Source organism: Lemur catta, chromosome 19, assembly GCF_020740605.2.
Source record: "Lemur catta isolate mLemCat1 chromosome 19, mLemCat1.pri, whole genome shotgun sequence".
In the NCBI taxonomy this organism is placed as follows: Eukaryota; Metazoa; Chordata; class Mammalia; order Primates; family Lemuridae; genus Lemur; species Lemur catta.
This window is the reverse complement of record NC_059146.1, coordinates 19,382,967-19,397,816: the sequence shown is the minus strand read 5'-3', so window position 1 is coordinate 19,397,816 and position 14,850 is coordinate 19,382,967. Positions and strand designations below refer to the sequence as shown.

At 36.0% G+C, this 14,850-nt stretch overlaps 1 protein-coding gene across 9 annotated transcripts in view; it reads right to left on the bottom strand.

The window, feature by feature from the left end:
• Positions 1–9,593: 9,593 nt before the first annotated feature.
• Positions 9,594–14,850, bottom strand: part of ZNF583 (zinc finger protein 583) — a 28,242-nt gene continuing 22,985 nt past the window's right edge. For all 9 annotated transcript variants that reach the window (XM_045532553.1, XM_045532554.1, XM_045532548.1 and 6 more), the window contains one exon: positions 9,594–12,256. In XM_045532553.1, coding sequence (XP_045388509.1) covers positions 10,779–12,256 — 1,478 coding nt within the window. In that variant the 3' untranslated portion in view covers positions 9,594–10,778. The remainder of the gene's footprint in view (positions 12,257–14,850) is intronic.

Here is a 14,850-nt window from a genome sequence, read left to right as displayed (position 1 = left end):
TTTGGGGAATTTAAAGAGTGTCTGAGACTAGCAATACACTGTAATATATGTATATATATATTTTTGAGACAAGGGTCTCACTCTGTTGCCCCAGCTAGAGTGCCATGGCATCAGCCTAGTTCACAGCAACCTCAAACTCCTGGGCTCAAGTGATCCTTCTGCCTCAGCCTCCTGAGTAGCTGGGATTACAGGCATGCGCTGGCATGCCTGGCTAGTTTTTTCTATATATGTTTTTATTTGTCCAGTCAATTTCTTTCTATTTTTAGTAGAGACGGGGTCTCGTTCTTACTTAGGCTGGTCTCAACCCCCTGACCTCAAACAATCCACCTGCCTCGGCCTCCCAGAGTGCTAGGATTACAGGCATGAGCCACCACGCCTGGCCTACACTATAATATAAAACCTAACATGGAATTGATTGTGAGAATGGCTTATCCTTGCTGCCTTATTTCTGACCTAGTCAAAAATCCTCACTTCATCTCATTTGCACACTGCCTCACAACTCCTCTTCTTCAGCTCTTAGAGACATCTGTGAGGGTGTTGTAAAGGTAAAGTAATTGCAGACTCATGTGTGTTCCCAACTACTAGGAACTCAATTGTTTTCTAAAGGAATGAAACCATTATTATTTATTTTAATTCTTTTGTATTATGTGAGTTCTAAAAATAGCATCCAAACTAAGAAGAAAGTCAAGGGTGTTTTTTGAAATCGTGAAACTTAAACTGACCAAAACCAATGTTTTATCATTAGAATGATGTAGGAGAGCCCATTATGGAAACATTTTTCTTTTAAGGGATGCCTATGGATTTGTAGGTCTCCTTTAGCAAACATTTCACCTGAACATTTAAAGAAAAGATTTTTTTTTAACAGATGGGGGTCTCACTGTGTTTCCCAGGCTGGTCTTGAACTCTTGGCCTCAAGCCATCCTCTTGCCCTGGCCTCCCAAAATGCTGGGATCACAGGTGTGAGCCACTGTGCCTGGCCTCATGTGCACATTTGTTGTGCATGTAGCTACCATGGACTAATCACTGGTAAACCTCAAGGATATATAAACTTATAAGACACTATTCTTGCCCACAGGCACATAAAGTTTACCAGGGAATACAAGAAAAAATACAGAAATATGTATAAGGTGTACAGGTAGCACAGAGAAGAGGATGATGAAATTCATGGTGATGGAGAATTTGGGGATTGCTTTTTGGAGGTGGTGATTAATACTATTACCTATTATACTAAAGGAATAACAAGAATTTACTAGGCATACAAAGTTGGAAGGCTATCAAAGACAGAGAAATGTACAGATGCATAAAATAATGACAGAAGGTAGAGTATTTGGGGAGTTAAAATTTCTAGCATTTAGTATGGTGACTAACACATACTTAAGTGTTCAGTACTCAATAATATTTGAATGAATTATTAAATAAGATATTTTGGTATAGCTGGACTGTCTCTGAGGCATAATCCAAAGGTAACACTTAAACCTGAAGGTGACCTAAACATTGAGATTAACCCTTGTGAATATTAGCCTTTGCCCTAAAAATAAGGAATCACTAGTGGTATTTGAAGCCTGTGGTGAATTTAGGTTAACCATAGCAACAACAAACTTTAAACCTACCCAATTCTTAACTATATTAATTCAAGCCCTCTTCACACATTAAAGGCTCAATAGAAGGAAAAACTTGCTCTTTCCAGTAATTAAATCTGTTTACCTCCGTTTCTACTATCCTACAAAAGATATCTGGCTTTCAGGATGAAAAAAACCCACAAATTACAAGGCATACAAAAATGCAAGAAAAAGTAACACTTCCCCACCCCCCGCCCACCAAGAAACAGCAGTCCTCATAACTAGATTCAGAAATAATATAGCTGTTGGTTATTCTGACATGGAATTTAAAATAACTATGAGTAATATGTTAAAGATTCTAATGGAAAAGGTACACAACAGCCGGGATTAGATGGGAAATTTGAGCAGAGACAAACTATAAGAAACAATCAAATGGAAATACTAGAAATGGAAAACACAGTAAGCAGATGAACAATGTCTCCAACAGGTTAATCAATATCCTTGACACAGCCAAGGAAAGAATAAGTGAACTTGAAGACAGGTCAACAAAAATTACCCAAACTGAAACATGGGGGTGGGAGGAGCAGTGACAAAGAACAGAGAATCCAAGAGCTGTGTGGAAATAGCCATTGGTTCAACACACATAAATTGAATCCCAGAAGGCATAGAGAGAGTAATGGGGGCAGAAGAAATATTTGAAGAAGTAATGGCTAATAAGTTTCCAAAATTAATGACCCCACAATACAAATCTATGAAGCTTGGAGAACACCAAGAGAAGTAAATACTAAAAGTGAACACACATACACACCCCTAGACATACCATGTTCAAACTGCCAAAGACAGAAAATTTTGAATGAAGACAGTGAGGAAGGGGAGTCATTACATGTAGAGGAATGAAGATAAGAAAGAATTAAAGCAGAATTATCAGAAACATTGCAAGACAGAGAACTATGTAATAACACCTTTAAAGTACTGAAAGAAAAAAACCTGTCTTCATAAAATAGTTCATGAAAATACCTGTAAAATTGATAGAGAAATGAAGACTTTCTGACAGAAACAAAACTGAGAGAATATATTGCCAGAAGACTTACTTTACAAGAAATGTTAAATGAGTTCTTCAAGCAGAATGAATATGAAACACAACAGATACTTGGAGATACACAAACAAATGAAGACATATGGAAATGGAATAAATTAAGGTAAAATAATTTTTTAAATTTATCCAAATGGTAACTGGCTGTATTGAAGCATATAAAAGTGAAATAGGACAGAAGCATAAAGGATGCTTGGGACAAAATGGGAATATATTATGTTAAGTGGTATTATTTGAAGGTATATTCTGATTAATTAAAGATGTATTAAAGTTGTATTATAAACCCTAAATTAGTCACCACTAAAATGTTTAAAAAGATACGTAAATAATAATAGGACAAAATAAAATCACTAAAAATCAAAAAACAAAACAAAAAGACAGGAAGTGAGGGAACAAAAACCAGAGAATGGATGGAACAATTAGAAAAGAGTTAACAGGATAGATAGATTTTAATCCAACTATATAAAAATTACATCAAATGTGAATGGTCTAAATATACCAGTTAAAAGACAGATTGTAAGACTGAACAGAAAAGCAGGATCCAACTATATGCTGTCTACCAGAAACACACTTTAAATATAAAAGTGTATGTAAGCTAAATGGTGAGGAAAAGATACACCATGCAAACATTAACAAAAAGCTTAAATTACAATTGGTATCAAGTGAAGTAGACTTCAGACCAAAGAATACAATCAAGGATAGAGACAGAGTTTATGTAACAATAAAAGGGTGAGTTTTCCAGGAAAAGATAAATTCTAAATGTATATGTGTTGAATTACAGAGGTACAAATTACATAAGGAAAAAATAATAGAACTGAAAGGAGAAACACACAATTTCACAGCTGTCACTGGAGATTTCAACACTCCTCTCATTTATTAATAGAACAAGTAGGCAGAAAATCAGTAAGCACATAGAAGACCTGAACAACATGATCAATCAGCTTGACCTTGTTGACATCTGTAAAAACATTTTACTCAAAAAGAGCAGGATACATGTTCTTTTTAACTGTTCATGAAACATTCTCCAAGACAGACTATAAAACAAATCTTAATATATTTTTAAAAAGCAGTTATTGTATAAAGTATATTCCTTGACAGTAACAGAATTAAACTAACAATAAAAGAGATAAATGAAAATATTTGGAATGCTTAAATTACAAATTCTATTTCAGATTTATAAGTGTTCTGATTATCTTTTTCTTGAGTAAGCTTTAGTAGTTTGATTCCTTCAAGAAATTTTTCATTTTATCTAAGTTGTCAAATTTATTTGCATAAAGTTCATAACTTCTGTTATCATTCATTTAATAACTATGGAATTTGTATCTATATTACCTCCACCATTCCAGATATTGATAACCTGTATATTTTCTTTTTTTTCTTATCAGTCTGCATGAAGATTTATTGGTTTTGTTGACCTTAAAGAGCCAGGTTTTGTTTTTCTGTTTTTTGTTGATTTCCATTCCAATTTTTATTATTCCCATTCTTATGCTGACTTTGGAGTTCATTGTTCATCTTTGTCTAATTTGTTAGGTGGAAATTGAAGTCATTGATTTGAGACCTTTCTTTTATAGCAGGCATTTAGTGCTGTTATTATTTCTAAGTACTGTGTTAGCTGCATCCCACACAATTTGATATGTGTGTTCTAAGTTTCCTTCAACTCAAAATACTTTCTATTTTTCTTTTCTTTTTGATTTCTTCTTTGACCCATGGGTTACTGAAAAGTGTGCTATTTTGGTCCACATATTTGGGGATTTTCTAATTATCTTTCTGTTATTTGATTTCTAAGTTAAATCCATTCTGATCAGAAAACATATTTTGTATGTTAAATTTTGCATTTTTGTATTTCAAATTTATTGAGATGTGTTTGGAAATCTGGAACAAGGCATGTCTTGGTAAACATTCTGCATACATTTGACAAGAATTTGTGTTCTCTTCTTGGGGTAGATTGTTCTTTAAATGTCAATCAGGTCAAATGGTATTGTTCAAGTGTACAATATCCTCACTGATTTTCTGCCTACATCTTCTCTTATGAGAGGCATGCTGAAATCTCCAGTTATAATTATGGATTTATCTATTTCTCCTTGTAGTTTTGTCAGTTCTTTCTCCAGCTTCAGGTAATTTCCTCACATCCATATTCTGATAAGTACTCAAATGAAAAATAGAGGGGCAACCCTCTATAGATTTCTAGGGATTTTTTTTTCTGAGAGCTCTCTCCTCTCAGGGACTATCTTGTGAACTCTAGCTACCTTGATCACTCTGACTCCGAGCTATATCACCTCAATTCAGAAAGACCTGAACCACAGCAAGGATACTCTCCGTGCAATTATCTAAGGAAATCATATGAATCATATTTGTTTTCCATTTTTCAGTGATCACTCTTTCATTGCCCAGTGTGCAATGTTTTGAACAGCAAGGTTTCATGTATTTTGGGCAGTTTTTTAGTATTTCAGATGGCAGGTTAAATCATTCCCTATAACTCCATCTTTGCCAGAAGTGCAGATTTCAGATACGCATTTAGGGAGGGCAGGAATCACTATAAATCTAGGAATTTTAATTTTTAAAATAATGATGCCATTAACAGTATTGTACATATGCTTTTGAAAAGTTTTACCAATATTTTTAGAGGATAGATGATTGGGTCAGAAGGCAGGCATGTTTTAATAGATATTGCCCACTTGCCTTTCCTAACCAAACTAGTATCTATCTGGTGTGAAGTAAAATGATTCTTAAAGGAATTTTATGTACCTTTGTCCAGTGCTACCTACATTTTGCCCCCCAGATTGGGATATGTCAGTGAAATTTTCCAGAATTTCCTCCACCTACTTTTTCTCCATTATGCTGCTTTTCCCAGAGGACAGAGAGTGCCATAGATGCTGGCATATTCTTTTTGTATGGCCCTAACTGTTGTTTCTGTATTACATGTTTAAGTGTGGGATATGAGGTGGTACCACTTCCTCTTTCCATGATGCTGGTGCACCGTTTCTTTTCATTTTGTTCAGTTTTAATGAAGGGAAGTTCTGTAAGTTTGAGTCTACCATTATCAATAGGATCTGTAAAGGGGTGGCCTTTTTAAATTTTTGAATGAGAGGAGTTCTTCCTGATCTAGTTATTTATCAAAGGCACTGCTTCAGATTAGCAGGAAATGTGTGTCAGCTCAGTGATTCTCAAACCATAATGTATACAAATCACCTAGGGATCTTGTAAAAATACAGATTCTGAATAATGAGGCTGGCATGGGGACCACGATTCTGGAATGCTAATCTGTCAGATGACACTGATGCTGCTAGTCCATAACCCATACTTTGTGTAGCAGGATTTAGCCTTTACTTTGTAGCCCTGCACACATCACTGGCAATCTTTCCTCTCCCTCTGTCACATGGTAAATTGTCTTTGCAAAACCCATGTGTTTTCCCCTAGAGCCTTCTTGCTGCTCACCCCTGCCATTCTGCACTTGTAAATAGAGTTTAGGAATGCCTGTAAAGTAGACTGTTCAAATGATATTGTGGCTGCAACCAAGATGCCCTTTCTATTGCCTTTCCAGATATGTTACTGCTTTGGGGGAGTTTTGTGCTTGTCAATGCAGCAGCCCTTACCACTTTCAGGATTCATGCCACATTTGGCAGCACTACTTTGAGAATTTTGAAACTCAGAATTATAGATGTTTCTTCACTTCATCAAATATGAAACTTCCAAATCTATTTCTTCTTATTCTTGTTGCTTAAACTTGGTTTCAGAAAGGAGAAATAGAGACTTCTTGGTTCCACTATGTTACATTCAGAAGTTAGTAAATATTTTTAAAGGCTACTCATACAAACAAACTTGCCTCCTTGTAGGGATACACCAGTCTGCCGTTCTTCTATAGAGATCAGGAAATGGGAACGGGAAAACAAAGTTTCCTTACTTGAAGGCGACATTCCTTATGGATCAGATCTTCTGTCCTTTATCTCATATGTAAACAGCTTCACTTTCTGTAGGTTGTGTCTCTACCTGACACCTTCTGTGAGGGAGGACTTCTTTGGAAGGTCTTAAAAGAATATCCCCTGAAGTCCCCTGACATGCTGGGTCCAGGTGAGGCTCAGCCATTGTCTGTCACCCCAGCCCCAGTCTCTAGCTTTTGGAGTTAGTCTAATATGCAGCCATGTCAGGATTACTGGAATGAGGGATTAATTCCAAACCACTTTGTACTGTGTCAATTTGACCCATAGAAAAAAATTTTTTTTTTTTGAGACAGAGTCTCACTCTGTTCCTTGGACTAGAGTGCCGTGGCATCAGCCTAGCTCACAGCAACCTCAAACTCCTGGGTTCAAGCAATCCTTCTGCCTCGGCCTCCCGAGTAGCTGGGACTAGGGGCATGTGCCACCATGCCCGGCTAATTATATATATATATATATATAATATATATATATAATATATTATATGTATATATAATATGTATATTATTCTTTAGCTGTCCAAATCATTTCCTTCTGTTTTTTTTTTTAATAGAGATGGGGTCTCGGTCTTGCTCAGGCTGGTCTCGAACTCCTGACCTCAAGCAATCCTCCCACCTCGGCCTCCCAGAGTGCTAGGATTACAAGCGTGAGCCACTGCACCCGGCCTAGACAGATCTCTTAAATCCTCTCTGTGTGCCATGAGAATATTATTACCCCTTATTCTTCCTTCAGTCTCTTATTTCTCCATCTACCTCTCATCATCCAATATCTCAACTATATTTTGTCTTTTACCTTATTAAGTAGATATTTATAGTTAGATATATTTCAGTGACTCATCTATATATTTGAAATATAGAAAATATAATAGCATTGTATTACTGTCACCTTGTAAAAATCACTCTCTGAAGAGCCAGAGCCAAGTGATGGGAAGATTATAGATAATATTCCTCCTCTACCAGCCCAAGGTTATGATCCCAGTACCCACTTATAGGAGACTAGTCCCAATATCAGTCAAATGGATTTTCCTTTTCTCATACTCTAGTTATTTTCCAAAATCATGCCACCTTTTTTGAGTACTTGCTTTACATTAAGACCATGATATCTGGTATGTTTTCCTTTGTTTTTACCAGAGCCAATAATTGCCTTTCTTGCCTTGTAAGAACAAAATTTTGTATCCAACATATTGCTAAGGTCCTCCAACTTTGTATGAATTCTATATAATTGAAGCCATTCCATTCTTCATGAAGATTTTCTTCACTGACACCCTGGACTCTTAGTCTGTCAATAATTTGGTTTGTTTCTATGCTTGCTTGCAGAGTAGGCATCCTAGTCATCCTCAACACCACTGTCCTGGGTCACATCTACTATTTATTGAAGCTTTTTAGGAAAGGTGATACTTCTATGCACTAATGTGGAGGGGTATGAATTTGTACAACCTCTTTGGTGGGCAGTTCCTCAATTTTGGAATTGAGGAACCACCAATAATAAACATATCCTACCATATTTTCTTCTAATACTTTCATTTAGTAATTTACTTTTACATTTAAATTTTTATTCATCTAGGACTCATTTTTTAATGAATGATGTGAGGTAATGATCCCATTTAATGTATTATAGAAGAGAGGGTGGAGTAGGGAAGCTGCTGGCAGGGCCTACTAACATAACTTTCACATAGAAAAGCTTTTAGCAGCCTTGTCATGATGTCTCCTTATTATTCCCTGCCTCTACACAAGCAACTCCAAGCCTACACTTCCCTAAGAATCCTTTGGGCAGATTGGCTCCCATTATTAAAGCCTTTCTGTGATTCAAACATTACAGGTAGCAGCTACTTCTGCTACATTTCATGAATAAACCATCATCTCCTTTTTGTCTTTTATAAAATGTAATTTTTTTCATCAACTGATAATCCTTTTTTTAAAAAAAATAATTTTTACATCTTCCTATTTAATTGGCCCTGGAAGTAAGACAAAATTATGTGCTATTTTTTAATTGCAAAAGAAAATCTTGGCTTTCCAAACAAAATTCTAAAATTGAGGAACTGCCCACCAAACAGGTTGTACAAATTCATACCCCTCCACATTAGTGTACAGAAGTATCACCTTTCCTACAGTTACACAATGTAAATTTTTACTGATATATTTTTACAAATGGATATTTTGTCTTTTTATGGTCACAGTGAGATTCAGTACTTATTACACTTATAGGTCACTGGTTGCCTTTTCATATGTTCTACCTACGAGGGGAGAAGTGTCATTTTCTAAGTGATTTGTAAGAGCACTGTTAAGGATATGATTTTCATAGGTTATATATATTGCAATAATTGTCTCCCATTCTGAGGTTTTAAAAAAAGTTATCACTTTTTTTATACTATCTTTGACCATACAAAAGCTTTATAAAGTACATATGCAGTCAAACCTGTGAATCTTGGGGGTAGGGGGCAAGAGGACTTGCAATTTCATTTTTAGGAATATTGTTCTCATTCCATGATTGTGTGTTACACAATCCTCTAATAACTGTTTGTTCCACATTAATGTTAACCACTTGCAAGTAACTTTCAGGTATAGAATGAGAGCATTATTTTTGTACAGAGCACAATCAGTTTTCCTAATACTGTTAAACCATTCATGTGAAATGTCACTTTTATTATGTATTTTCTTTGTATCTCTATGAATGTACATGTGTGTATCTTCACACATATAATGTTCCAAACCTTGAAAAATTATTGTCCAGGTTTTGCTGGGTATAAAGAATTTGTAGATTAATTCACAGGCTACTGACATCTATATGATAGCTAGTCTTACCATAGAGGAAGATAAAAATATCTCCTTTTTCATCCTCCATTAAACTTTCATCATTATATTCGTATATATATTCATATGTGAATTGTTTACTGCATTAACTACATACTCAAAGTCTTCAGGAGTCAGGAAGAAATATAGAGTAAGACAGGTCACATATAAAGGAACAGAGTAGTTTGAACTTAAGAGAACTAGAAAATACATGCTCTCCTACAGGTATTCACATTTATTTTAACCTCAATGCAAACCAAGTCAAACATGTTTGTGAGCAGCCAATTTATAAGTATTAATTTACAGCTTTGGTTTCTTTTCTCTAATTTTGGAATTTTAGAAATTTAACACCTTGTCTAGTTTAAATGACATAGGCTTCATACAATTCATTCACCCAGAACTAGGACAGGTGCTCATATACTTTATTTTCTATTCTTTGTAGGCTACTGATCTTTTCAAGTTTTCTCTCTTGTGTTTTAAATTTTTATTTTGCATCTGCTTTCATATAAATGTGTACATCTGAGTAAATTCTGCCTGTCTTATTAAAAGTCATTTTTAAAACTGACTTCTTCAGACTGTTGAATATCTGTTTTTTTTTTTATCAATAAAGTCATATATCTACGTGTTCATGCTGATAGAAGTCAGCTGTTTAATCAATCCTATTGTATTGGATACCCTCATCAGCTACCTTTAGAATAATGATTACTATTCTTAATCAAAAAGCTTTACAATCTCCCAGGCCTGAGCTGCTGATTCTTTCCATTTGTCAGATAGATCACAGCTGAGATGATTAGCTCTGCATTGTATACCATGGTATCTTTTTATTTTACATACATGTTTTAGTTATTACTTTATGCTAGGCACTCTGCTGAGAAATTTACATGCATTACTTAATTCTTCTATTCACTTTTGAGGTAGTACCATTATTATTCCCATAATATAAATAGGACTGAAGCTTGCAAAGGACAAATGCTCCCCTCAAATTAGAGGGCTAGAACATGGAAGAGCAAGAACTCTAACCCAGATCTATCTGATGCTGGAATATGAGTTCTTAATTCTGGGTAAGTATGCAGACAATGAGATGGCTAATGACATGAAAGGGCTTCAGAAGGTAGTCTGGAACAAGGAGATATTGGGAGGTAAAGGGTCGTATAGGCTATTTTGAGGAATGTGTGCTTTAACTTAAGAACTATGGGATATCACTGAGGAATTTTAATGAAGGAGAAATGGTATGATCAATTTTTTAAATACAAGTTTGGCTGTTATGTGGAAAACTGACAGTGGTGATGGTAAATACAGGGAGACCAATTAGAAAGCTATTTCCATATTCCATGTAAAATATATCAATGTGCATTGGACAAGGATGAAATGGAAGTAGATTGAAGGGGTCATATTCTAAATATATTTAGGAGATAAAACCTATAGGTCTTGGCAACTGATTGGATGTGGAAGGTGAGGGAGAGGAAAGAGTCAAGAATGACTCCATAGTATGAATTCTCTCATGATGAGCAAGGTGTGCACGCTGCCTGAAAGATTTCCTGCAATCCTTACATTCATATGGTCTCTCTCCAGTATGAATTCTCTGATGTAGAGTAAGAGATCCACTATAGCTAAAGGCTTTCCCACAAATATTACATTCATAAGGTTTCTCTCCAGTATGAATTCTCTGGTGTTGAGCAAGGCCTGCATTCTGGCTAAATGTTTTCCTACATTCCTTACACATATAGGGTTTTTCTCCAGTATGACTTCTCTGATGTTGTGCAAGTGAAGAACTATTACTAAAGGCCTTCCCACATTCAATACATTCATATGGTTTCTCTCCAGTATGAACTCTCTGATGTTGATCAAGGTATGCAATCTGGCTGAAGGCTTTCCTACATACTTTACATTCATAAGGTTTTTCTCCAGTATGAACTCTCTGATGTTGAGCAAGATGTGCATACTGGCTAAAGGCTTTCCTACATTCCTTACATTCATAAGGTCTCTCTCCAGTATGAATTCTCTGATGTACAATGAGATATCCACGATGGCTAAAGGCTTTCTCACATACATTACATACGTAAGGTTTCTCTCCTGTGTGAATTCTCTGATGCTGAGCAAGAAATGAACCATTACTAAAGGCTTTCCCACATTCAATACATTCAAAAGGTCTCTCTCCAGTATGAACTCTCTGATGTTGAGTCAAGTGTGCAATCTGGCTGAAGGCTTTTTTACATTCTTTACATTGATAAGGTTTCTCTCCAGTATGAACTCTCTGATGTTGAGCAAGATGTGCATTCTGGCTGAAGGCTTTCCTACATTCTTTACATTCATACGGTTTCTCCCCAGTATGTATTCTCTTATGTTGAGCTAGGTTTGCACTCTGGCTGAAGGTTTTCCCACATTCAACACATGCATATGGTTTCTCTCCAGTATGAATTCTCTGATGAAGAGTAAGGGATGAGCTCTGATTGAAGACTTTCTCACATTCATTACATTTCAAAAGTTTCTTTTCCACATAGACTTTCTTATGTTTTGTTTCAACAGATTTTTTTCGGTAACTTCTCTTTTGTGGATCATGCCTACGTACCTTTTCTTTTGTGGGAAAACTCTGTTGTATATCAAGTATTGCATCCTGATGCAATATTTGCCAAGATTTATTATATTCATTACTTTGATCTTCTGGAATGATTTCTTTATGCATGATGATTAATTGACTAGAGTGAACCTCCTGACTTCTCAACTGATTCTTAAACCAGTCTTCACTTTCACAGTCTTCTCTCATACTGGGGCAGTTAAGGTTATAAGTAAGATGGCTTCTTCCCATTGTCATTGCTTTGGATGACTCTTCATAAATATCTTGCTTTGATGAAAATTCACTGTTTTTAAACACATACTCCCAACCTAAAAGATATGAAAAATACAAATGTCTTTTATATTTATTCATTAGAAGAAAATAATCTTCTAAAACAAAAATAGGTGAATAAAATACATAATAAGTTTAAGGATTTAACAGCTCTTAATGCAGTCTATAAAAAATATGATAATAAAGAATGAGAACTTGGCCTGGCGCGGTGGCTCATGCCTGTAATCCTAGCACTCTGGGAGGCCGGGGCGGGCGGATCGTTTGAGCTCAGGAGTTCGAGACCAGCCTGAGCAAGAGCGAGACCCTGTCTCTACTAAACATAGAAGAAAATTGTACGGACAGCTAAAAATATATATGGAAAAATTGGCTGGGCATGGTGGTGCATGCCTGTAGTCCCAGCTACTCGGGAGGCTGAGGCAGGAGGATTGCCTGAGCCCAGGAGTCTGAGGTTGCTGTGAGCAAGGCTGACGCCACGGCACTCTAGCCCGGGCAACAGAGTAAGACTCTGTCTCAAAAAAAAAAAAAAGAATGAGAACTTAATCAAGTTGATTAAGGAAAAAAATTAATCATAAATAATAACGCAAATATCAGAAAAGTAAAAACATTGAAGAGGTCATGTAAAATCATAATCATCATTTAATATCGAGGTCAATATAACAGTTTCCAAACACCTTTCCTCTCGTGCCACAGGTTATCCTGCATTCAAGCTAAGTTAGTTATCTTTAAAACGCCATTTTTTATATGTCAATAATGCAGCTAAAAACCCCCTTTGGAACTGCTGACATAAAGACACACCAGGCACTATTAGTATCCTTAGGATGCACATGAAATACTATGGTTAAACTTCTGCAGTTAGAAAAAGGTTTTCCTGAAAATCATTTTCTATGTGATAAATTCCAACCAAATGTAAATTTTCAGTTGATTCCTGAAGATAAGATGCCTTCACATAAAACTACTTTCATACGCTTTTTTTTTTTTTAACCTAGTGCGCACTTTAATCTACCTTCCCCTTTTCACTTCCAAATCAGATCACCTTATTTTTCTGGTTAAGACTTTCTTGTGCTTTCTCAAAACACTTATAATAAAACCAAAATTCCTACCATGAGTTTCAAAGCTCAGTATGATCTTATATTATAACCTTAATTTCCACTGCTTTCTTGCTTACTTACTCCCCCCCTTCAGCCACATGAGTACATGAGTACTCACTTCATTGCCACTTTAAGAACACTACACTTGTTTTACTAAACCTTTTCTTTCTTTCTTTCTTTTTTTTTTTTTGAGACAGAGTCTCGCTCTATTGCCTGGGCTAGAGTGCCGTGGTGCCATCCTAGCTCTCAGCAACCTCAAACTCCTGGGTAAGCAATCCTTCTGCCTCAGCCTCCCGAATAGCTGGGACTACAGGCATGTGCCACCATGCCCAGCTAAATTTTTCTATATATTTTTAGTTGTCCAGCTCATTTCTTTCTATTTTAGTAGAGACGGGGTCTCGCTCTTGCTCAGGCTGGTCTCAAATTCCTGCCCTCAAGTGATCCTCCTGCCTCGGGCTCCCAGAGTGCTAGGATTACAGGCGTGATCCACCTTGCCCGGCCAAACCTTTTCTATGTTTAAATTTTAAAAAATACTACACTTGCTGTTTCTCTGCTTGGAAAGCATTCTCCAGAAACTTCCTTGACCAATTATCTCAATGTACTTCTTCACTTGAAGTTCTACTCATATATTACCCTCTTCAGTATGGCCTTCCCTTACCGCCCAGTATAAAATATTATACACTCATCATTTTCAATCTTCCTGCTTTGCACTTCATAGTACTTAACTTACTTAACATTATCTTACATGTTAACTTAATCTAAACCTTACTAGAATGTAAACTTTCATGTGCAGGAAATTTTTTTTTCACCCTTGAATACCCATTGCCTAGAAAAGGATGGGCAGAGAGGTGATTAGTATCTGTGGAATAATTCATGAATCAGTAATACATGAAACACCACACTAATTCATCCTCTCATTAGAATGATATCTTTGTATGAATGTGGTAAATGGTTGAAATCAAATGGAATGCTACAACTGACCAGGATGTATTAATGTAGCAGATAATGAGATTTAGTAGGAAAAGAATCTGAAGATAATGTACTCAAATGGAGGCCGATAAATCCTGCTGTGTAGCCTCAATGCTCATCCAAACTCCGCCTCTCCTCTAAACAATTACAAACCACATTCATAAATGCTCCCTAGAAAGTCAACATGAAGATGAAATTCTGAAAACTTATGCGTAGAGAAGAAATAGGAAATGATTGGCAAGAAGCACTAAATCTAGTTAAACCCAGAATTAAGTTAATAAAACAGTGCTAAGAAAGAAAAACGTAGGTACAGTCATTCATAATATTAAATTTCATTAGACTGAAAAGCATGTATATTATAATCATTACAGATGGCTGTAATGATTCTCAAATTTTAGATTGCATCAGAATTACCTGGAGAACTTGCTAAAATATAGATTGCTGTGCCCCATGCAGAGTTTTTGATTAAGTACGACTGGGATAAGGGCTGAGTATCTGCATTTCTATTAAGTTCCTAGGTGATTCTGCTGATCTCAAAACCACAATTTGAGCACTACTGTGCTACAGCAGCCACT